The following is a 24,675-nucleotide window of genomic DNA, read 5'->3' on the forward strand; positions in this document are numbered from 1 at the left end:
AAAGAGTCATTAAGAAAGATCGACTAACCATTTGTCATTAAAACTGAACAGTAGTGGCAGCCTGGAAAGAAGGAAAATATAAAACTGTAGCATAACCCTGGCTTGAAGTAAATAACACAACGTCACATTAACCCAGCAGAAAGTTATTACCCAAGAGATGGGTTAAATAGGCAACCTCATCTGGGAATTGCTGTGATTACAACAATAAACTGCAGCAACAATTTGCGTATGTTAAACCGAGAGATGTTTAACCGAGCTGAGTTTTGTACAAAGCAGTCGATATAAATGTTAATGTATAAATTTGGCAAGTAGGGGATGAGGAGAAGGTTAAATGACTTTTCCCCGATTGGACTTTTTATAAGCATTTTCATACACGAACAGCCGGCTCTCCGGCTGGGTTATGATCTCGCGAGTTTAGTCTGACGACTTTATGAACTCAGAAACCTATCGGATCCAATCTAACATGCTGATGCAAAGACAGAGCGCTTTCATTGGCTGAAAGGATCGGTTGCGTAATCGTTCAAGAACTCTTAATTGGTCCGAATCGGTCGCGAGCGTATGCGCTGTCCAGGCTCTTGTCTGCAAGCTAGGGAATAACCGGTATGTATAGTTAGCTAATTGCGAACGTTTTAGTTTTAAATATTAGCCCTCAGGTCGAAATGGATACTCTCCTCTCCATGCTCTTCTCCTCGGAGGAAGAGGAGCTGTACATGTTGGACCGCATGGCTTACTTCATGTTTTTAATGGCAGCCTGCACTTTTATTACTTTGCTGTTTGAAAATGTTCCTTACGGGCGGTATGCTACAAGCAAGTATGGATTTCCAGTTAACGCCAGGTTCGCCTGGTTCGTCCAGGAGCTGCCAGCTTTACTGCTCCCTATGTGTCTGCTACTCTGGACATCTTCTTCCAAGACGTCTTTACTACCTAATCAGCTCCTCATTGCCATGTATTTCCTTCACTATGTCCAGAGGTAAGCAACCGTGGGCAGTCACGTTTATTTATTTATACAGTGTTATAAGCAGGCTTGCGCAAGGAGCAGTGCTTAAGTACCCCTTCAACTGGGCAAAGAAACGCCTGATTGATTATGCAACTCAGATACAGGAGATGTCAAAATGTGCACAGATGAATACATTTCAGTATAAACATGTCATTACTCAAAATAATGTGTTCTTGTTGTGTTTTTTCTTCTTCTTCTGCAGAGCCTGCATTTATCCATTTTTAATCAGAGGAGGGAAACCGACACCGTTCGCTTCATTCGCTCTGGCCTTTGTGTTCTGCTGCTATAATGGCTTCATGCAGATCAGGTACCTGAGCCATTATGCTGAGTACCCAGCATACTGGGTTACACATCCATGCTTCCTCATTGGTAGGTGTCCTGTTCCCTGACTGTTTGCAACAGGAATGTGAATTATTTTGTTGTGTGCAGAAGTTAAAATGTTGTACTGAGTGTAATTAGTATTTTATAAGTGTACATAGGGATGGGAATTGATAAGAATTGAGCTAATATCCATATCACTTATCAATTCCATCCCTTATTCATTCTCTTACCGATTCTCACTGGATTCAATTCAATTCAATTCAATTTTATTTATATAGCGCCAAATCACAACATAAGTCGCCTCAAGGCGCTTCATCACCCACAATAATTATTTTATCTGAGCTGAGAACTAAATCAGATAAAAAGTCTGAGAAATCAGACAGAAACTCTGGATCTTCCTTGAGAATCACCCCCATCGCTAAGCAGCATATCAAAGACATTAAAGTCATGCAAATTAATTGCATGTTGTCTGGTCAAATGTTTGTCCATGTTGGAGGTATTTCCCCCTCTTTGTTGTGATCAGTGTTGGGGTCGTTACTCTAAAAAAATAATTATCACACATATTACAAATAAAACATTTCTTAAAAGTAATGCAGTACGTTGATTAATTACTCCCAGGATTCAGTAATTTGTCTGAAGCAGAATCAGAATACTTTATTAATCCCCAAGGAAAATTCTGTATTTAAGTAAAAAGTAAAGGACATAGAAATAAATAAGAAAAAAAGTTAAACTAAAGAGAAAAGACAGGAGCAACTATAACAGGCTGCATGCATGGTTGACGCATGCGCACTCAAGATGATTTGTTATCCTACTTGTTACATTACTTTCATGTTACTCTGTAAAATGACCCGTAACACATTGTTTCATAATTACCATTTAACAATATAAACCTGTAAGCTATAGTTTCACATACCGACAAAAACCCCTGTCCTAATGACAGGGGTTTTTGTCCTAATGACAGGGGTTTTTGTCCTTGGTATTGCACAAAACAAAGATAAAAACCAACACGGCGACTTAAAAGCGATCTCCACTGTGATTTTACTGTAGAAACAGCGACTGCAGCCTGACTGCTCATCAGTTTGTTACCGGTTGAAGTTCAAGGTCTGGTTGATGGGCTGGCGTCGGCATTCACTCAGCTTTCACTGTGGTTCTTGGCTAGCCAAGCGTCCTGGATGTAGTTTCCACTTTACAATTGCACTCTCATCCTCTTGTGCAATTAAAAAATAACCACGCTGTAGACTGCATCATTTGGATTACATAGTATCAGTTTTAAGTAGGGGAAGGTGAGGCTCTGCTGATTGCATAGTCCTCTACATGCACTGTGCTGTGCTGAAAACTGTCCAGCAGGGCATCTGCTGGACAGTTTTCAAAAACCCATATAAAGCAACATATACACATGTGGCAGTATATCTGGGATAAGTCCAGCCATGTATCTATCCACCCATTTTCTGCTGCTTATCCGGGTCATGGAGGCAGCAGCCTAAGCAGACGAGCTAAGACCTCACTCACCCCTTCCTCCAGCTCATCTGGGAAGACTGGAGGCATTACTGAGCCAAAAAAAAAAATCTGTGTTATCTAGTAGAATGGTTACGAGCTGTTCTGTTTCGGTATACACTGGAAGCCCAGATGTTCTAGTTTTACATGTTGATTGCCCATGTGGGCATTCTATGTGATCTGTGGGTATCAGGTGATTCGTCCACATGTATTTGAGTTTTTCTAAGTGAGTGAGAAAGATGTTATGTATAGTTGTTGGTGTTTGTACACACATAAAGGTTTTTGAAAGGTAGAATTATCAGATTTGTCAGTGGGGTGGCTGCATGCCAAATAACCCCAGGTTCAGTCATCAACTCATCAACGAGACTCAGAGATACAAGGTTACAAAGGTACACTTTGCCCACAACAAAGTGACCTGTTGTGGGCACTTTGCCCTCTTTCTGTCTGAGAACCACAGCCGGAGTGTGAGCTATTTTTGAAAAGTCAGGAAATGATAGATGTGGGTGAATATTTGGAGAGCTGTACCTCACAGATGACAGTGATTACACAGTTTAATACGTTCGCCAATTTGTGCACATTGTCTAAAGCATCATGTATGTATATATGTATTTTATTTATAACAACAGTTTCTCAACGCAGTTTTTCTTTTCTTTCTTCTTTTAAAACCTTCCCTTTTGTCCTGTTACAACTGGGAAAATATCGAGTCTGTATGTGACCCTAAGTTGAATTAGCAGGAAAACTTAAAATATGATATTTTAAGTTTGCTTTCGGAAGGAAACCAGGAGTATTCATCAAAATGTGGAAATGCTAAAAGAAAAAGAAACGCAAAGTTTTGCTCTCTGGCTTTTTGTCAGTACAGTCACTTGCTGAAACAGCTTTTGCTTTTGTCTCCAGGCTCGGTACTGTGGTTCGTCGGCTGGTTTATAAATGTACAATCTGACCACATCCTTAGGAACCTGAGAAAGCCCGGAGAGACTGGTTACAAGGTTCCCAAAGGTAAGAGCTTCAGTCAGACTCTGACATTTTATTTAGACTTGGGATTTTAAACTCATTTTAATCTCCAGTGGGTCAAACCAGTGAAACTCTTTCTGTCAGCGTAAAGGAGTTTAGGTACACATTTTGTCCCTGAGATAACTTCATAGGAAAAAGTGGTGTCGTTTCAAGGTTGTCTCAGTTCTTCTACCTGTTCTAGAAATGCTGCTGTGTTGAAGAAATAATCTGTCAGCACTACTCAAGCTCAGTTTAAGCTGTAAGACATAAATGTTTAAAATTACATAAAGTTTGTCACCCAGACTGTCCTGTAATTGTACAGCAGAAAGTTTTGTTAATTCGCAATAAAATAGCCTTTTAAAAATTGTGGACTTGTTGTTAAAAAACAACCAAAAAAGTGTAGCGTCTGTGTTGAGGGGGAGAAAAAAAAATGAAAATACAGTTCAAAATGTGTGCACTCCTTCATATTGTCCAAAACTGTCCATTGGGCCTAATTGGAGTCTGTGCCGGGCTGATTCTGGGCCCCAGGCCTAATGTTTGACACCTTTGATTTAGACTATTTCATTTTCTGTTCAGAAATAAATTCAACAGCAGGTGTCCAGTAATTAAGGATAAATCATTTCTGTAAGTGTAGTCTTATTTAAGTTTTTGCATACTCAACCTAAAGTAAGCAATGCAACATTTTTGTTAGTAATTTGATCAGTAAACGACGAAAGAAAACAATATATAATGAAATCATTTCATTAGGTTTTCATTGTACTCTGTAAAGTAAGCTATAAAGAATGGGGCAATGTAATTTCTCTCAGTCCTGGGCGAACTGTACATTGATTGTGCTGGTAAACATTATTTATTTATTTATTTATTTATTTATTTATTTATTTAAGAGCTTAACTCGGAACACTGTCACATCAAGTTTACCTTTTATATGTTGTTTATGCATGTAAAAACTGGCATATGCATACAGAATGTAGAGGGGGAAACTGATCAAATCGATTACGTATTTGTGAAACATAGTTTCAGGCAGAGGAGTAACTGAGGGGCCATGCTAAGATTAGTATAAAATAAATAAGCATGGTTTCCAATAAAGCTATTCTAGCAAATTCCAAAAATAAAAGTATACAGCTCGAAATAAGCATAAAATACTTTCATGAAATTCTGAGACAGGGCCTTCTTCAATTTTAGGATACAGTCCTTCCTTGTAAACGGTGCCGTTTTTACATTGTGGCGCTACTTATTCTTAGGTTTAGACTCTGAATGTTTTTGTTGCAGCGCACGTGATGAGTGAGAAGGAAGTCACAAAACCTGCAATCACATAATGGCCCTCGACGCTGCGGTCTCTGTGTGCTAGATGCTAATTTTCCAGTGTGGTCTCATGATTATACAGATCACACTAAGCAGAATCACAGGTTGTCACTAGCTGTCTTTGCCTGGGCCTCTGTGAGCCCTTACATTACTGTATAAACAGCTCTTGCTGCACATCCTCTAATACGGTCCAACTTGTAGGACTTTTAGTGTGTTTGCTTTCACTGACACAAACATGGAAATCTTTTAAACCACACAGAGTTGACAGTAATTGTTAGACAGTTAGCCAGGCGTACAGTGGAAGATGTGTGTAAATGTGAAACCCTCACTTATTCAGTATTCAGGCTGTGTACATAATTCATCTTTATGAAGTGTTCATGTTATTTGAGACTAATGTGCTTTCAGATTGATGTATTTATAGTATTTGTTTACATTTTTAACATTGGAGTGTTTTAAGCACAGAAGGGTCAGTTGACAACACTACAAAAGCAAAACAAAAAATCACATTTCACATGGGATTTCTGAAACAAGCTGTTGGTGTTTTCACTTGTTATATTCAATGAGACTTGAAAGTAATATGTTCATTTTGTAAACCACTGCCCCAGTTGGTTAGAAGGGAGGCTTAAATGCAGAGCATGCCTCAGGCTGGGTCAACCATGTGACTGAAAAGTCCCTAATGTAAGAACATATGATGACCTTTGGTTTCTCAGTCAGAGTTGCCTCTTGATCTGTGACAGACCAAGTTGCCAACAGCCAAAATATTCTGCACGGCTCTTCACTAACCACGATAAAGAGGCTGCAAAGGAGAAAACTGTTCACTTGTCACTCTGCAGCTTTTTGCCATTCACTCTGCAGCCCGTCACCTCCCTCAGCTCCTCAGGCCCGATTCAGCTACTCTGATCTGGACTTCACTCTTTACTTTCTACAGCAGAAAGTGCCTGGTATGCCCGTCCAGCTATGGTGCCATCAGTTAACCCTGCCTAGGGTTGCCGACCCCTGTTCTACAGACTCGACTCGGTTTAGTTCAGCTATGGTTCACTTGCTGCTCTACACAGGCAGCAACTCGTCTAATTCTCCACACATCTGTTATCCAACACCCTGGATCAGAATTCCATCCCAGATCCATTCAAACCCTGTGATAATTACTAATCTTTTATCTAACGACCGTGCCTTATATATTGAGCTATCTAGCTAGATCTGGGTCATGCTATACAGCCTTGATGTTGTTAGGCAGTCAGGACTGCAGCATTTAACACTGAGTGTCAAAATGATGGTTGGTGGTTCTCCGTACAAATGGTCGATAAATCTTTTGTTTGGATGTTTTTGGGAGGGGAATGGAACACATCAACATTCTCTGATGAGTAAACCCATTTTAGGAAGAGTTCGCTGTGCAGCCCGCCCCAGCTTGGCTAAAACAGACCTAACAACTGAAACATGAGTGGATTTATGGTTTGGTTTGGGTTTTTTTTTAAAGTGTGTGTGACCTTTTACTGCATTTAACTGGCTGAGCACTGTATAAGATGTGACATGTAAGGAGGGGGTTGGGTAAACAAGGCATTGGTTCACGTCCAAATTCCTTTTGCAAAACAGGCTGTACGGTGGGTACATGGAATCAAACTGTTTTCTCTGAAAAATCCAAACCATACGTTGGCTTCTACCTCTGTTAAATAAATCTGTAATCATAACGGGTTCACAAAGTGAGCGGCTCCCCTGACTGGGAGCGTAGTCACAACAAAAGCACCTTGAGCCTGAACTTGCACTGAACATGTTGAAACAATCCTTCCCTGAACCTTAAAGAAAATAGAGCAGAGAAGGCGAGGTATGAGGAAGCTTTGTTGCTCCAGATCAACCTACAGGCACGTCTGGAATCCCCTCAGCCAAGAATCTGCTATTTTCACATAAAGGGTAGCAGCACTGCTGAGCGCATAGCCTGCAGTCACATACTGAGTGCTCAGCCATGTATGTGTGGTATGAAGCCAGCTCTGTGAATGCCCTTTACATTTTGTAACTGCATGTTGCCTCCAAATAAGATTCACAGGCAGTGGAAATGTCACCACTTCTTCAGCTTAGTATCAAATTGTATTCTGCAAGAAGTCACTGGATTTTATTTCCCTCAGCATTAAAATGTTTGGGTTATTTTTGCATCAGTGAGCACATCAAAGGAGAAACCCACCTGCTCTAATGTCGCTGTCTTCCACCCACAGGCGGCATGTTCGAGTACGTGTCTGGGGCCAACTTCTTGGGCGAGATAACAGAGTGGGCTGGCTTCACTCTGGCTGGTCACTCTGTTCACAGTGCAGCCTTCGCCATCTTTACCGCAGTGGTCCTCGCTAGCAGAGCTGTGGCCCACCACAAGTAAGAACAAAAACAGGCAGCGTTCTCACACTCGGAGCAATTTTCCTGGAGTGTGCACACTGTACATTTTAAACAAAATTCAGAATTAACACAGGAAAATTTCTTGTTCCTTTGTTCTTGCTCTGCAGATGGTACCTTGCCAAGTTTGAGGACTACCCTAAAAGCAGGAAGGTGTTGATTCCCTTTCTGTTCTAGAAAACTGGACACCTCGAAAGGTAATGTGTTCTCCTGCAACGGCGAAGAACATTCCCGTGATCATTTGCCTAATTTAGAAATTCTCTAATGTTGCAACAAACCTTAAACACAGCTTATTTTTTTCCACTGAAAACAAGCTCACTCTAGGTGTGAAGAAGCAATAGCTAAAAGTCACCATCTCAGAAAGGTTTTTATCATTTGTTACGTTGGTAATAACATCACAAAGCACCAAGGAACCTCAACAAGCATGGACTGAATGTGCTGGAGGTGTTGTGTTTGCAGGAGAGGCGGCATTCAGCTCTCCTCCAGAGGAAATAAAGGTTGTGAATGGAGTAGCTCCATGGTAATATACGGGATTTATGACACTCTACATCAGCAGTAAACAGCTTTAAGACTCTCCTCCTGCTCTGCATATTCTCCCAGTTGGAACATAAAGTTGGAAATGCAAAGCAGACATTTAAAATGGTCATTTTATCCTCAAGATTCAGCTGTTGCAAATCTTTTTAATGTCGATTCACATCAAATAGACGAGTTCTGAATCATGTAGAACGTGTTTTCTACTGGATTTTGCTCTGGGTGTCATCTACTGACCTCGTCATCTCAAAATCCTGAGAGAGAAGCAACTTTGTGAATGTAACTGCATATCTGGACTCAAAAAAAGACTGGTCTGCAAAATTAGAATAGGAATGAAACATTATATATTAAACAAAAGTGGGAATCTGAATTATGTCAGAGGGTGACTGGCGATCCGTTTGTCTCTCATAGCATAATTCCACCAGCTCTAGACGATGGAGAGAATATGGCTGGAAAAATGTGATTAGGTTCTTTATTACACCTTATATCAAAAGCAAGCAGCTGAAAACACCCCAACAATGCTGGAGATTATGTGGAGACTGGGACGCCAATCATTCTCATGTGTTTTGGAAGTGTAAAAATAGCAAACCTTACTGGGAAAGCATGTCATGTGAGGCACGAGTATTGTATTTTGGAATATGGGAAAATGTAAGAAAGGAGGACCATTACTTGTTTAAAATTATGTTGGTGTCAAGCAAAAAGATAATAACAAAAAACTGGCTGAAAAGTGACCCTTTAAAATTGGAAGAATGGACTGATGTAATTGAGGATAGATATAGATAGATCTCTAGAGATAGAGATGACCTACACTTTGAGACTGAAATCTGATAAACTGTGGACAAAATGGATAGCCTATAACCCCATAAGGCAGGGACCTCTCCTTGTTGGAGTTTTCTTTTTTTTTTTCTTAATTCAAATAGCTTTTGGTTCTTGGTCCTTTGAGGCATAGGCAGGCGGACGGCCGGGCCCTGAGAGAATGGGGTCCTGCTAATACCTGCTCCAGGTTCAAATATGTTATGATTGTGAATGGAACTGGACCTGTCGGGGAGAGGACCAGACTTCGGGCCCTGTCTGGCAGCCTTCATATGGATGTAAGAGGCTGGGTGGATGGTGTTTTTGGGATGGGATTGATAAGACAGTACTTCTCTATACATATGTGTATAATTATTCTTTGTTTTCTTCACCCCACAGATTAGGTGCGCTTTATTCCTTTTAGTTTGTTTCTTTTGTGTTCCTTTTTCGTATTTTTTGTTTGCATGTACTACAAAGTTGGGAAAATGTACAAAGTAAAAAAATAAAAAATAAAAAAAAGACTGAGACTTGCATCAGGCCTGTCCCCCACTCATGGACTGCGGGGACAGAGAATGAAGATCAAGCACAGGCGTCAATAAGTCACCCATGCCTGAAATTAGAAAATAAGAGTTGCCCCAAAACATGCCCCATGCTGGGAGTTTCTCAGGGAGATGGTGAAGAAGTGGAGAAGAAATTAGAGAAAAATATTGGCCTGGTGAAAGCAGGAGGACAACGCGTGCTGAATGAATAAAGCTGTGCCAGATGTGTTTTTGAAGGGACGGAGAAAAACTGGAAGTAAAGACAGGAACAGGAAATATTGGACTTGTCTCTTTCGCTCCATTACGGTTTCATTTTTTTTACTGTGAGTCATAATCTTGTCAGTGTAAGTTAAGACTTTTCTTAAATCATGTCATGGTTTGTTGGTACTCAGGTGCCCTTTTTTTTGGGTGGGTTTTAAAAATGACTTTTATTCAAAAGAAGTGCAGTTACCTTTAAAGTTTGCGCACTCATTTCCTGATGAAGTCCTTTTCCTGTCACAACTGAGGTCATGTCTTTAGGAATTTGATAAAGGGATTTTTACACTTTGTCACCAATAAATACTTTGACTGCTGCGTCTGAGTGTGATGATAAATGATGGCTGCTTTGCAGAGAGACGTCCTTCATGCCCCCACCTTCTCTCTCTTTTTTCCAGGGTGTTTTTTTTTTTTTTTCTAGTTGTGCATCCTCTGTCTGGGCTCCTTGTAATTGCATCACTATATTACACAGACACTATTTACAACTGAGTGTGCCATTTGCCTGTAATACCATTCATCTTCATGCACTGTGTAATGGCTTGTTGGTCCCAAACTTAGACACACAGGCCCTGGATACAAGTAATATTTAATATACGCATGCTATATAATTTAATGTAACGTGGAAAAGCAACAACTAAGCAGCATTAACAACCTTCAGCCTTTAAGACCGCTGCATGCGAACAAACACACGTCTGTGGTAGGAAAGTAAAATAACAAGCCACTGCTGCATGTTCTGCCCGTCTTGCAAGCCATAGACTGTATATAAAAGATGGACACCGCTTTCCGATGTGAAAAGTAAAGCCAGCCTGGAAATCTACTTTCAAGATTTATTGAAAACAATAAGATGTTCGTTTTGTAAACTGTGGACCCAATAAGAGGGAAATAAGGATAAAGCATGAAATGTTTATGACTGGATCAACCTTGTGATTGACAAGTCACTTTTGTCGCCTCTGTCAGTGCACCCCAGGGTGGCTGTGGCTACAATGTAGCTTGCCATCACCAGTGTGTGAATGTGTGGATGACTGAACGTGTAAAGCGCTATACAAATACAGGCCATTTATTGTATGAGTGGCCATTGGAAGCAACAGTGAAAATGACGAAGGGTTCAAAACAGTCAAGTCCAGTTGATAAGTTAGCGATCCACCCTCTTCTTCAAATATGGCCACTGCTGGCTATAAAAGGGGGAAAACCAACATGGCAACATGGAGTCCTAAGCCAGCCGGTAATGTGATAGCTGCTTTAGTTATTTATTTGTGTATTTATGGCTCCAGTCTTGCCTCCCATGGATAGGACTAGACTTTGTACAAAATATTATCTCAAAAAGTCTGAAATTAAAGGAAACATGAAGTCCTAGTCTCAGGTTCCGTGTAAAATTTCTGTGTAACAGTGCAGGTGAACTTTATAATATATAAAGTTTCTGTTTTATGTCAAATTGTTTAACATTAACTTTAACAGAAATATTCAGTTTATTGTCATGCATGAAGAAAAACAGCGTACTTGGTGTTGCACTGATTTCTGCCCTGTCATAACTATCAGTATGATCTCTTGCTCTTCCTTTGTGTTTACTGAGGTCTTAAAATCCCTTGGTTATGATTTTGTAAATGGTGCAGGATCCCTCCTTTGCACCCAGAATGCAGGCGATGGACAGCAGTTTGAAGATGTTCTCTTTACCTGTAGATGGCGCATATTAACACACCTACACCTCCTAGGTTTAAACTCTTTTAACCCCCCCATCTAGCATTCAGGTGGTACAGTTTGGACTGTAGGTTCAGACCACAGACTGCATATAAAGTCGATGGCCCAGATTTGCAGTTTTGAACCTGCTCTGCGGTTAGATGATAATCAGTGGGTTCATTCTAATGATGTCCTTGTTATTACTGTACCTAACTGCACAGTGGGGGCAACGCACCACAGGCAATATGCTCACATGTAGAAACAGTGTAATGGCTGCTGACATTGTAAGCGCAGCTTCCCACTAATGTGGGTTAAATATCTGGAACATACTGCAGCCTCATTACTATTCAAGCCACATGCAGCCTCAGACAACTGCCTGCTTCCTTAATATTATCTCCTATTACTGTTATGCCTGTGAGCATATTAGTGGCTTCTCCAGCTTCTCCTGTGTTGTTGTTTCTGTGCGTGTGTGTGTTCGTGTGCATCTTTTAGGTGTCTGTCAGCTACGGTCCAGTCGTCACCAATGTTGTAATCCCATAAAAGCTGACAATGAGGCAAACCAGCCTTGAAACGACACGCACGCTGAGACATAGTCGGTGTCGGCGCTCGGCTCGAGCTGAGTCCGTGACATGAGAGATGAGAGGAATAACCTATTCAGTGTGCTTTGTCAGTGCCCGTGTTTCATGCAGTGTAAAATGGAAAAGATAGGAAGAAGAGATTGGCTTTCTGCAGGCGTACAGTGGGAGTAAGCATCTGTGTGTGTGCCCGAGTGTGTTTTATGGCGAGCTGCATATCCTAGCCGACACATAGTTTGCTCTAGGGGGGAGTTTCTTTGGCTATGTCACATGCTGCACGTGAGTAGCAGAGGTTGGGGGCAGGCATTATGCAAGATACTCTTTAAAAAGAAATACATACACATCCCAGAAGGTGCTGGTTATTCTGCCTGCCACTCCTTCACCGTAGTGTTTAATGGCTTGGGAAATTGCTGTTACCGGTGGGGCCTGGGCAGTACTGAGATACTGGGATGATGAACACCACCTGCTGTGCTTCACTTCAAAATGAACATTTGGAATCCAGGTCCGCAGTGTGCATCTGAAATAATAAACGGGGGAAAAGGAGGCCCATGTTACTGTGTTGTTGTACTTAGATCGTATGAAAAGCCTCTATGTCCTTATATACAGTCTGTGTTTGCACTGCAGTGTAGGCTTACTGCTGTGTGTATGTGAGCAGCATTTCAAGGGCCAGAGTTTGTGGCCTCGAGCAAGTGTTTGGGATGCCGACAGTCTCATGGCCTGATCTTCTTTTGAAGTAAATTATACTTTCCTTAAAAGTTACATGGTTCCAGTTTTTGTCTTTCAGAGGAAGCTGCGGATCCATAGCTAGATCACCCACGGAAAAGGTCAGCTATTCTGCAGGGCCAAATCTGTTAATGTCCCCGAACTCTAGTCTAATGAGTATATAACATATAAATTGGGGAAATCTATATATCTGATTTCTCTTTAATCCGTGAATATTTCAAGACATGCATTCGTGTCCAGGACGTTAATAGTCAATCATTTGTGCAACAATAAGCTTCTGTCCGGCCTCGTGTTGATGGGGATCCCCTCTGAACCCACCCATCCATTCCTCCACCCACTGGTGAAAGCGGGGAAGTTGAAACTGAGCGCACAAGGATCTGCGGACTGCCAGGACCTGCTTTATTTAAAAAATAAAAAATAGAAAGACCCCAGGTCATTTTATTCATTATCGACGTTTACCGTGTACCTCATTTGTTGTCCAGTGAATTATTTATCAAATAAAAATTCTAATATTTATTCCCTGCAAATCATCAGTCTCCCGGCTGAGGAGCGATAAAGGAGTGGGCGGATGGGGGGGGCGCAGTAATCATTTAAGAAATCCCTGGTAGGACGCATGCGTGTGGATTTTGAAGAGCATACGCCATATTGAATTCCCGTAGGAATCGGCTAGCAAATTTTCGAGCTAGCGGTGTAAAAGGGGGCCACTTTATCAATGGTCCTAATTCGGTTTAATGTTCAAACGTGTCTGTTCTCGTAACCCCGGACAGCGTAGCGACCTTTGAAAGGTCCGAGAAGCGGCGCAGGTTCATCACGGGCTCGGAAGTGTTAGGGACTTGTCGGGGGGGTTACCAGAGAAAGAAGTTGAATGGATCCGAGGGTAGCTTGGATTCAGCCCGAACAGAAAGGACCTGCGAACGCCTTATGGATGCACGTCTGGGAGACCTCTCAGGGAGTACGGACTCTCTCCGCTCAGCAGCAGCTCCACAATCAAAACCACAACCAGTGTGTGAATTACGCGGTTTTAAAAAATGTGGCGACCGCCGTGGCTTCGAGCAAGAGCATCTGCAGCAGCAACGGTAACGTTACAGGAAGCCTGAGCAACGGCAGCAGCCATCGTAGCATCACGAACGGCGCTGCACACAGTAGTAGCGGTAACGGCAATGCGATTCCTCCGCTGGGGAGAGCACTGTCCAACAGGAACGTACACAACTCTTTAACCCCGTCGAACATCAGCGAGCCAGGTGAGGGGAAAACTGCGTCCCATAAAACGGGATCTGCCTCGTCTTCGCAGGAATCCGGGACGGACAGTCCCCCCTCCAGCTGCTCACTCGAGAGGACTATGGATAGAAATGTTACGGGGAGTATTAATAATAACGTCGGGGGTGCCAACCTGCTCTTCAACTTGAGAGACAGCATGGACAATAATGTCAACCTTTACCATCACCGTCACCCGCAGGAGCACCAGGCTTTCAAGTTACAGCAGATTTGCGTGAACCAGCATCAGGTTCACCCCTCTGTACCTATTAATCAACCACACAGTCACCACCCGGGCCGAAGGAAAAGTGACAACAAGGCGAGCACTTATGGGATGAATTATTCGATTTCTAACTGCACTAATGGCAATTATGCGAGCACTTGCACGCCCTGGAAGACGAGGGAGTACAGCCCAGGGGTACTCGGGTGAGTGACTTAACCGCATCGCTGATTTGTGGTGAAATAAGCTGTAATAAGTTGACAAACGTCTCCTGACGCTGTCGTCTGTTTGGCAATATAAACAGTATAGTTATATATTATACTCTTGTTTTGCAATGCAGTTGGATTATGGCGGTACACTGAGTACTGGAGAGTAAGCTGGACATTTTTCTTCTTGCCGTTGGCTGATTAGCTAACCGTTACAGCTGCGTAAAGGCAGCCGCAGACGGCCAGAAAAAGACCGGAAGTGCCGTGATTTGGTATTCAGAAGGTTAAACTGGGCCGTTACCGAACACGATAATTCCAGCAAGCTGTCGAGCCCAACTATTAAGTAAAGCAATAAAATGTATTCTGAAGTGTTGAATAATGTGTTGGCGTGAAGCGAGTTTGAGTAGATTTTCTTAATGGTTTATTTATTTAGAAGGTGCCGACCGGATACGCTGCTTTTAAATGTAGTCCGTTAGTTAGCCTAAACGAGGAGCCTAAAGCTAATTTACCCAACGGTTTCCTATGCAGGCTGGACTTAACGGGAAAAACTGTTTAAAACAGAATTACAACCTTTTTATTCCTCCAGTGAAATGTAATTACACAGAACTAGAAATTAAATATGATAATCTATTTACAACATTTTTTTGTTGTTGACGAGGTTGAAACCAGCTTAATTTGAACGATATGGACAACTGCACTTAACCTGTTAGCAATCTGCTGTGGTGAATCCGAAAAGTAATCTGGCAATCTGACAGTGAGCGTGGGAGGTGAAACCTGCGAGATTAATTCTCAATATTGACTGTTTTAAACATAATTCTATACAATTTGTGGGGGAAAGGACTAGTTATGTGCAAGGTACGTGCTTTAGTTCAGAATTAATTACCTTTGTGCCCAAGTTAATTTGGGTGCACTCCCTATTTGCAGAGATCTGCCAATATGACATAACATACAGGGTGGATCCCAGAGTACTGAAGTATGATTAAAATCAGTTTCCAGGAACTCGCTTTAGCCACAGATTAGCTATATTTTCTTAGTATTGAGTTCACCTAAAATTAATGTCTATAAATGGTAAATAAGGGTTGTTTAAATTTGCAATATCTGCATTGTTGGTGTAATAAAAACACTAACTGAATAGCTTTTGATTTTCAAGTATAACTGAGCACTAACCGAAGCCCTCCTGAAACAAATGAGCGAAGAATTTCTGAATGTGTTGCAGGAATTTGTGATATTTGTAATGGCTGCTTGCACCCATCTGGGAATCTTCTGTAACAACGAAACAGTGTTTGTCACGAAAGCAGTTCCACATGCGTGATGCAGAGTTTCCCAATTGCAGTGAAATCTAAGTGAGCTGAGAAATTTGAAGTTGTTAATGAATGTTTTCTTCTGAAACCACAGTGAATTTCATCTTGTAATTCGTGGTTCTACAAGTTTTCTGACACAAGTTTCAGCTTGTGTGCCGACTAGTGTTGCTTTGGTTTGCCTTCAGGGGTGCCCTTTAAAGTTCTGCACAGAGAGGGAGTTTCACTACAAACTGGAACAGTGTGAACATAAAAATACTTGTATGTTGTGGTGGAGTAAAGTTGTAAGCTTTGAGTGTTTACTGTAAGATTGCTTGTCAGGGATGGCTCTGGTAATAGCTATTATTCTAACTGTGGGCTGTGTGGAGTGTAATCGTTGGACGGTTAGCATGGATACATGCTGGACTGACTGGTTTGCTGACAGAGTTTTCACCAAGGAGTGGGCCCATGGGGCTGAGTGCATTTTCTTCAGGGCTCTGGTAATTGATTGTGACAGTCCCCCCCTGTTCTGTATTTCACACTGGCATCGTGGCATGCATTCCTAGGAAAAAAAAATGAATGGGTCAAACAGACTTCCTCTGTTCGAAGGCATTTAACTGGTCAGAAATCTGTACATTATGTGTGCCCTGCTGTCAAACACAAATCCATATCAACAACGGGCCTGGGAGACTCCCAGGCCAGTGTGTGTTGTGCCGTTGTCTTTCTGTAAGCCAAATGTATTCAGTGAAGATGAGTATTCTGCAAAGCATAGCTCCTCTGCACGTTGACCACTTTAGTTCAGGCTTATTTTTGGCCTGGTGGTTACAATATGGGGCAGGGCTACAGTTAGCCGAATCTATGATGGTTAAATTGGTACTGATCTAAGAGACTTCTCATAAAGGCATAGAAAAACTTATGTTTTGTCTTTTTAAAAAAAACCAAATATATCAAATTATTTCAGTTTGACTGTTACTGAAGCAGGCAGGTTTAGTAACGTGGTTTTACAAAGTTGCAATTTCAAAATATATTTATGCATTTTCAGACTTCACAATTAGACCAGATTTCCTAATTGAGTTTTCCATTATCACAGTATTGGGAATCTTCCAGTCAAATCCAATATTTATCTCCATTTTCCCAAGAAATCTGTTTGATATGCTGAAATAACAGCTGTAGCTTCTTGATCAAACGAGGGCACCAGTTCAAAATAAGACTGTTTGAAGTTTGTTATTACTATGATCTGAAACAGGGATGCAATGATTTTGAAATGACAACAGATCAATAAAATAACAAAGTAACATCTACGCAGCTTTTTTTTTATTTTATTTTTTTTTAAGTTTTTTTTTATTTAAAAGAAGGAATCTTAAAATTTTTGCGACACAGCCAATTACAGGTGGTCAGATCAGTCTACATGACCCAACCCAACACTGGTATTGGATTGATACTAGCGGAATAGGATTGATCGTTTGTTTGTATTCTCAGAGTTCAGTATGTAGCCCACTGAACTGTGTTAACGTTTTACTTTTGGGGGAAATGTAAGAAACCCCCTCAAAAATCTCAAACATCCACTATGAAAAATTAAAATGTTCAGTTTACAAATTATTGATAATTAATCTCATAAGTCATGACACAGTGTTCTCCACTGCATAAGCCGTTTGATGCACTAAACGTATCAGTGTCTGCAATATGGCTGCATTTCCTCGGTATTGGATCATAACAAAATTTGCAGTATCGCACAGCACCACAGCTGATGCATATGGGCCAGCGACACTGGTTAATGGCATTTTATTTTCCAGTATGTTGATATCAGTCAACAGGGTCACTGCTAGCTAATGGATTCCTAATTTAAAGTGGGCCCATGCTAGTCTAACGTGCCGTCAGCGATTTCAAATAAAATTTGCCTAGATGTTCGAAGAACATAATATGCAACTGTTAAATGTAACTCTTACTCCACTGGAATATTACCCATTTTAATCACTTTAACAATATAATATAAAACTTACTGTCTGAAAATACTTGGAGACTTAAAATTCTTTTCTCATTGTCTCACATATGTAATGCTTCAATGATAGAAACGTTAAACAAAGTTTGAGGTCAGTTTATGTACCTCTGTGACCTGAAAGCTTGGGCTCAGATGGTTTTAAACACACTATTTTTTTTCTACTCCTGGCTCTCTATGATGTCAGTGAGAGCAGATATCCCCAATATGGTCATCTCCCGGCCCTCCCACCTGCTGTTCAAACCTTCTGTTCACCCTTCAGACAGAGCATGAACTGGGGACCAGTGTAAGATGATTAAGGATTATATTGATGTGTGAATTGTGAAAAGCTAATCTGGAGTCTGAGAATAAGAATACAAAGCTGGAACTGAGTATAAGTCCCCTTACATGGCAGCTTATTTGGGATAATGCGCTTTCTCAAATGACACTGTGGTGCAGAGAAGAAGCATTACTCGTGATCTGGTTTTACCGGGATGTTACAGAGTGATGCTTTTTTGGGGGTGGGGGCTGTCATCAATCACTTGTAGAGTTGAGGTTCATTAGCAACAGCTGATACAATCCGCCACCTGCCGCATTTGTCATATTAAACACTGAACATGACGATCAGTACCTGCTAAAATGAGAAGCCACTTCCTGAAGGTTTTGAACCCTGTGACATTCTTGCAAGTCGAAGTTCATTTTCATTAGGGAAGCTTTCAGTAGTGCTGTAACACTACCAGGCTGAGGTGCATATTCATTACACCTTGAGATCTGCTTGTGGCATCGATTATGTTTTAATAAGCTGTTGCAGTGTTTCTCAGTTTGCGGTGTCCATGTAATCATGAGCTTTGTTAGTACATGTATACATCGGCAGTAGCAGTGTGAACCTTTCCAGAGCAGTGACCACGTAGTTGGATTATTTTTAGTTCATTCTTGTACTTAACCCTTATTTGTCCTTTTGTCCAGACTCCACGAAGAGGTGATGGATTTCTACAAATACATATCTCCTCGGCCGGAGGAGGCAGCTATGAGGAAGGAGGTGGTGAACCGGATAGAGGTGGTCATCAAGGAGCTGTGGCCTACTGTTGATGTATGTTACGCATGCACACGCACACATGTTTGTTTGGATCAGCATAAATCAGAGACTTCACTGATACCCTGTCAGTGTTCCTAAATCATAGCTGAAACTATCAAATGTTTCAATACAGTACAGTGTCCCCCCCCCCCCCCCCTTTTTTTTTTTTTTTAATAATTATTATTTTATTTTTTCTTTCTCTGTCTGGGAAAAAGACGCTACCTTTGATCTTTTTGGGCCGCAGCTGGCAGTCTTTGAAACTAACCTGGATCCACAGCAGGTGGAGCACCAACTGTTTGTTTTTTAACTGTGCACATCTATGCATACCAGCCTTGCTCTCACTACACCCTCCTTTAACAGCTGTACATTTTAATTCAATGATTTTATTATTTAAAGGAACATGCTTAAATTTTGAAAATTCGGCTAGTGCTTTTTAAAAACAATTTATTTTTGACTGAATAATTTCATTAGGCTACAACCCTTAAAAATGAGCTTAAATTAGGCACAAACATTTCCAAAACTATAAAGACAAAATGTATTAATATGACATTTGAAATATCACTGGACAAGAGATGACATCAGTTATTGCGATCAGGAAGTGTGATTGGGCGTGAGAGATTAGTCAGCTCGGATGTTTTTTGGCCAGGTTTAGTGACTTAATTACCTGGCAGCGTCACAGGACCGTAGGTGTGCACGTCCAAGTTTCAGTCTGGCACATGTCACCCCTCCTCCTGTTAAACCGCAAGCTAACAAACAGACTCCTAGTTTTAATTTTCTAAATAACAGACAGACGTGAGATTGGCATCGATCTCTTACTCACTTTTGACCAAACTGTTCCTCTTTAACAAAAGTACTATGTGTCAGACCCAACAAAAACTGACCTCATACTACCATTGTTTTGTAGTTTCCTTAGAAGGAATGAGAACATAATTAACTAACTGGAAAGAAGTTATGAGACACTCTTTAAAACAGAAAAATTAGTGTCTGTACTCGCACTTGAGAGGTGTAGAAATGGTGATGGAGGATCTTGCAGCTGGTTGAGGAGAGTACAGCGAGGCGCGGTTGATGCACCGCCTCTCTCGTTGCTTAATCATGTAAAACACGCGCAGCAGTGATTTGTTGGCTGCCAGTCTTCACCACTTCTGCTGTGAGCCACATTGTCAGGTAAATGGATCAAGCCTCAGATTGTCCCAGCCTCCCTTTTCATTTCCATGTATTTACCCTGGCCTGTCATGGTGCTTTTGCCTTGACGGAAAAGGAAATGACTCCGCTTCCTTTGGAGAGCATTCACTTGCAGCCCTCAAGCACAGCATTTTTGTTCTTTGCTATTGTGTACTTAATTTGGCAGCGTACTTAACTTGGCAGTGTTTACAGTCTCTGAAGTAGGGAGCCGGAAATGCCTAAGTCCTGGTCGTTTGCAAACATTTGAACTGGATATATACAGCACCACCGCAAATGAGCTAGAAGTGTAGTTGTTGCAAGTTGCCAAGCCCTTTATGGTTAAAATGTGATGTGAAGAGCTGTAACACGTCAGCTTGTATGCCATGAATGACAGTGATTTCGGTCATTTTCACACTTCTGTAACCATGTTTTACCAGGTCCAAATATATGGCAGCTTCAGCACAGGGCTGTACCTTCCAACAAGGTAAGAGCAGGATTTAAATTTATTCAGTTTTTAAATAGCCAACTTAATTTTGTTCCCGATTTGTCATTTAAATTTTAGGACTAATGTTTGTTTAAATTAGTTCATGTATGTTTTTTGCCCTTAGTGATATTGACCTGATGGTGACTGGGAAGTGGGAGCGCCCGCCACTGCAAGAGCTTGAACAAGCTCTTCGCAAGCATGAAGTTGCCGACCCTAACTCCATTAAAGTGCTGGACAAGGCTACAGTAAGTAGAGACAAGCAGGTCGTGCTTCTCCACTCTGTGCCTGTGTGCACCTATAGCATGTCATTGCATTTGGGCCATCACACTGGAGCACAGCTGATTTATTGGTGGGACAATACTATCAGCCAATATTGGCTATTTTCTGCGTTCATAGCGGCCAGCAACTGATCCTTTATTGCAGCTGGTTGAGAAGACTTTAACGAGTTATTGGCTGGTATTTCTTAAAAAAAAAAACAAAGCAAAGAAAAACTAACACTTGACGGTGAAAAATGCTTTCTAATATACTAGTCCAAACTATCCCATAGGTTTAGTTGGATACCTGTTAGCTAGTCGAGTCACACTGATTTATTGTTGGACCATAGATTGGCGACTTGCAAATCTAACTGTATTGCCATTCACAGTGGCTGCTAAATGAAAAGCATGGTTTGTTGACACGATATCTGCAATTTCCTGGTTAGCAACAGAGTCCGGAGTAGCATAAAAGAGTATTTGAAGAAAATGGAAAACATAAATGAAACTCATAATAAACTTGATGGAAATCTGCTTTATGGGTCTCAAAAAAAATCAATTGTCAAATACGTCACATTGTTAAATCACCTGCTGTATCAGCTGGGCTCTACATGACATCTGTATCTTTATAGCTCAGTATTTTCTACAAAAGAAACTTGTGAAATGTTTCTACAGAAACAGACGGATTAATAAAGACAATTCAGAAAATTTACATAAATGTCAAAATTAAAAAGTGCTTATTTCTCAGTAAGGAACTACATGATAAATTTCCACCCTGTGTATAAAATAGTAATTGATTGCTTTGGCCTAATGATAAAATGATAGTTCTTCACACTAACTAATAAATGCTCCAGTAAAGAGAAATCAAGAGGAGAGCTGGAAGAAATCCAGGCAAACAAAATTTGCCACCAAAAAGCTCTTGTGCACTTCCAGTGCCCAGAAGTATAAAGCTTTGACTTATTCCCTTTAATGTCCACTTTAACCTGTGAGACACCGTCAGTGTCGTCCATCTGTTTGCCTCACAGGTGACACATTTCCTGAGTTGTGGTGGACTTTCTGTCAATTTCTTTATTGATTAATAGTCTGCTGTTTTTTGGAAACCACTATGATGCGAATGCTGAAGTGCGTACTTTGTCTGCTCTTGTTCACCCAAAATGAAAACTTGCCGTCATCTGTTCAGCTGAGGTCAGTCATACTTTACTTATCGACTCATTTCGGTTCCACAGCAACTTCCCTTCATTGTGTCAAAGCCATCACTCTGCAGCTCGGGCTACTCGGGTGTGCACCTACTTCGGAGGTGTTTATAGCTCCTATCCTGTAGGGATACATTTGAAAACAGCAACTCAGTGGCCCGCACAGTCGTCGTGTGGGCTGTGCACACAACCAGGCAAGCGACCACAGGCTTCAGTGCCTTCTTGACTGACATGATAATAAGTAGTTAATGGCTGAGTTTTCATTTTTGGATTAGCTTTTATTTCTAAAAGCTTGTCATTTGGGACAGTTGTTCCCTTTTTTCCTCTTTGTGTTCCAGGACACAGTGAGCATGTTTTTACAGAAAGACATGACTGTAGTGTTTGTTGAGCCATTTCACTTCATCTTTCAGGTGCCAATCATCAAGCTGACCGACCAGAGGACTGACGTCAAGGTGGACATCAGTTTTAACGTAGAGACTGGAGTCAAGGCTGCAAGCTTCATTAAAGGCTACATGAAGGTGAGAGGTGCCTTCAGCGCTGGAGATTTTACATGGTTGGCGATACAGACGGGGTATTACTTCATATATGTTTGTGTGTCAGAAAGATTACACACAAAACTAAGCCGTTTTTCATCAAATTTGACGGAGAGCTGGACAAAGCATGAAGTTAGAACCCATGACATTTTGGTTTGAACCAGATCACTGTCCCTAAAACTGCAAATTAGATCAACGGCTTTGGTTGAAGATGCATTTGTGATTTTTTTTTTTTGGACAGAGCTGGGATTCTGAAGCAAAAACACATGAAAGTCACTGGAAACTGTTTGACCTTTCTTTGATGATCACCCCTCCATCTTAAAGCACTCTCACAGGGCTTCGCTGGCTGCTGGCTGTGGATGTTTCTCCTATTTTTGCAGTAGCACAAATAGGGCTGCCACAAATGATTATTTTGATAGTCGACTAGTCACCGATTATTTTTGCGATTAGTCGACTAATCAGATCATCATCCATTGGACGTACAGCGTACAGCTTATTGCACCAGCAGCATCTGCTCTTATATAACTATCATTAGCTTACAGCTTTAAGTGTTTAAGATCTGTGCTAACTAAAAATAAAGACAAGATGATAGTTTATTAAACTTCACCGAAACAATCTGCAAATTTCATTAAAATTTAATAAACTCCTTGCTATCTAAAATATAACAGGACACCGGAGTAAATTCTCGAGCATCTCACACTTCTGATAATCAGCTGTCTGCTTGATGTTTATTCAGTTGTGTAGAAACTGTAACTTTAATCTCAGCCAAACCGATTTACTCAGGAACAAATAAAATACTGAAAAAAGCCAAACAATAACATTTTTAAGTTATTTAAGTGACTCATATATATGTTTAAGCTGAGTAGCGAAAGACGGCGGTGGGTTTGAAAACAATTTGCCGGGAGTCCGGTGCTCTCACGGCTCTAGTTAGCCTAGCCCCCGGCTCGCTATCGAGCTAGTCGGTAACAGACGTCTCCGAAAACGTCGGAGCGCTTTTGAAAATATGTGGTGTCCTGATAAACTGAGCAGATATTTGAGGTTTACACAGCTACATTCTCGCCTGAAAATATGTTAAACGTTTATTTTGTGACCCAGAAAGAATAATAAGAGTAACATTAAAACTAACTAGCTGCCGCCATTGTTGGAAACTGAGCCGGGCTGCGCTATGAATTCTGGGACACAGCTTCTTCTTCTTCGGGGTTTAACGGCAGCTGGCGTCCTTGTACATGCAGTGCTGCCATCTTCTGTTTAAGTCCGTTATTACACTCTTAAATCCTACTACTCATTCCTGCGTCTTTTGTGATCTTACAAAGCTTCAAACGATGCGTCGACTATTAAATCAGTCATCGACGATTTTGATAGTCGACGTAATCGTGACTAGTCGACTAATCGTGGCAGCCCTAAGCACAAATAACTACCCCACTCACACACTTCACTTCACCAGTCTGCTGCCTGGTTGTGGGCGCTGGCTTTATGGAGCTAGGAGTGGCCATGTTTGGTGTAGTGATGGACTGACAAGTTGTTAGCTAAATGAATTAGCTCACAGCAAGGCATATTATTTGCTGTTTTTAACATGGGGACTTGCATTGCTGCTGCTTACTTATGAGCAATGTGTTAAATCGTACCAGGCACAGAGGGGGAGACTTAGTTATTTCCTATAATTTGTTGTCTAAAGTCAAACTTTATGGCTATGTGTAGTTCTGGTACTGCTTTCTTTGTTGACTTAGACCAGAAGGCAACAGTGCACAGTAGAATGGATACACTCAGATGGAGGAAGAGAGCAGGAAAAGGTCATGTTTTCATATTTGAATTAAAAAAACCACTGGAGGAGTCACATAATTGCTGTCTTGCAGTGAGGTGGAAATTGGAAATTCCCTCTTTGAATATAGCTTACCCAGCAGTTTAAACCATTACTCTTTACTTCACTCCAATCTTGTACCGGCTCATCTCATGTCCAAAGTGAAGCTGGAACAGAACCAGCAACATCGCTCCGTCAAGCCCCCATTTAACTCCGTCAGAGTCTGTGTCCTGCTGAAGCTCTTGTTGCTAAATCTGCACAGCAGAGGTGAGTTTCGCACAGAAATTCCTGCTCGAGTTTGATCCATGCCCACTTTAGTCACAGTTTTAGGAACTAATGCGGGAAAGGAATTCCAGGTGCCGCTGCTGCCGCGAGCTATCAGATTTTGTTGGGGCTTTTGTTTGCTGCCGTGGTTGCATGTTGGAACGGCGATCGCTGGGAATGCACGTCACAGCGAGAAAGCCTGCTGTTGACAACCACAAACTACACCAACCCAGTGAGCTGATGTTGTGAACATGTGGGTGTGACAGACTCGGTGCAGTCTTGTCATTGAAAGGTCACCTCAGAGTTGATTTTCACATGGTGGCCAGTAGGGGTGCAACGATACTCGTATCGGTATTGAACCGTTCGATACAGTGCTTTCGGTTCGGTACGCATATGTATCGAACAATACAAAATTTTT

The 24,675-nt window shown here is 41.4% G+C and overlaps 2 protein-coding genes across 4 annotated transcripts in view; both read left to right on the forward strand.

The window, feature by feature from the left end:
- The first annotated feature begins 551 nt into the window (after positions 1-551).
- On the forward strand, positions 552-9,899 carry srd5a1 (steroid-5-alpha-reductase, alpha polypeptide 1 (3-oxo-5 alpha-steroid delta 4-dehydrogenase alpha 1)). The gene is made up of 5 exons (XM_005745476.1): positions 552-970; positions 1,200-1,366; positions 3,707-3,808; positions 7,309-7,459; positions 7,588-9,899. Exons 1-5 carry the CDS (start codon positions 660-662, stop codon positions 7,652-7,654), a joined length of 798 nt encoding a protein of 265 aa, XP_005745533.1. The 5' UTR covers positions 552-659; the 3' UTR covers positions 7,655-9,899.
- Positions 9,900-13,186: 3,287 nt separating this feature from the next.
- The window catches only part of tent4a (terminal nucleotidyltransferase 4A), a 20,445-nt gene continuing 8,956 nt past the window's right edge, over positions 13,187-24,675 (forward strand). For 2 of the 3 annotated variants that reach the window (XM_013913928.1, XM_005745477.1), the window contains exons 1-5: positions 13,187-14,246; positions 18,465-18,588; positions 20,172-20,218; positions 20,343-20,463; positions 22,073-22,180. In XM_013913928.1, the coding sequence (XP_013769382.1) occupies positions 13,432-14,246; positions 18,465-18,588; positions 20,172-20,218; positions 20,343-20,463; positions 22,073-22,180 (1,215 nt within the window). In that variant the 5' untranslated portion in view covers positions 13,187-13,431. Of the gene's footprint in view, positions 14,247-14,541; positions 14,590-18,464; positions 18,589-20,171; positions 20,219-20,342; positions 20,464-22,072; positions 22,181-24,675 lie in introns of those variants that run through there. The other variant, XM_013913929.1, reaches the window with a different exon arrangement.

Source organism: Pundamilia nyererei, unplaced genomic scaffold, assembly GCF_000239375.1.
Source record: "Pundamilia nyererei isolate P.nyererei 1_Seehausen unplaced genomic scaffold, PunNye1.0 scaffold00159, whole genome shotgun sequence".
NCBI classification, from domain to species: domain Eukaryota; kingdom Metazoa; phylum Chordata; class Actinopteri; order Cichliformes; family Cichlidae; genus Pundamilia; species Pundamilia nyererei.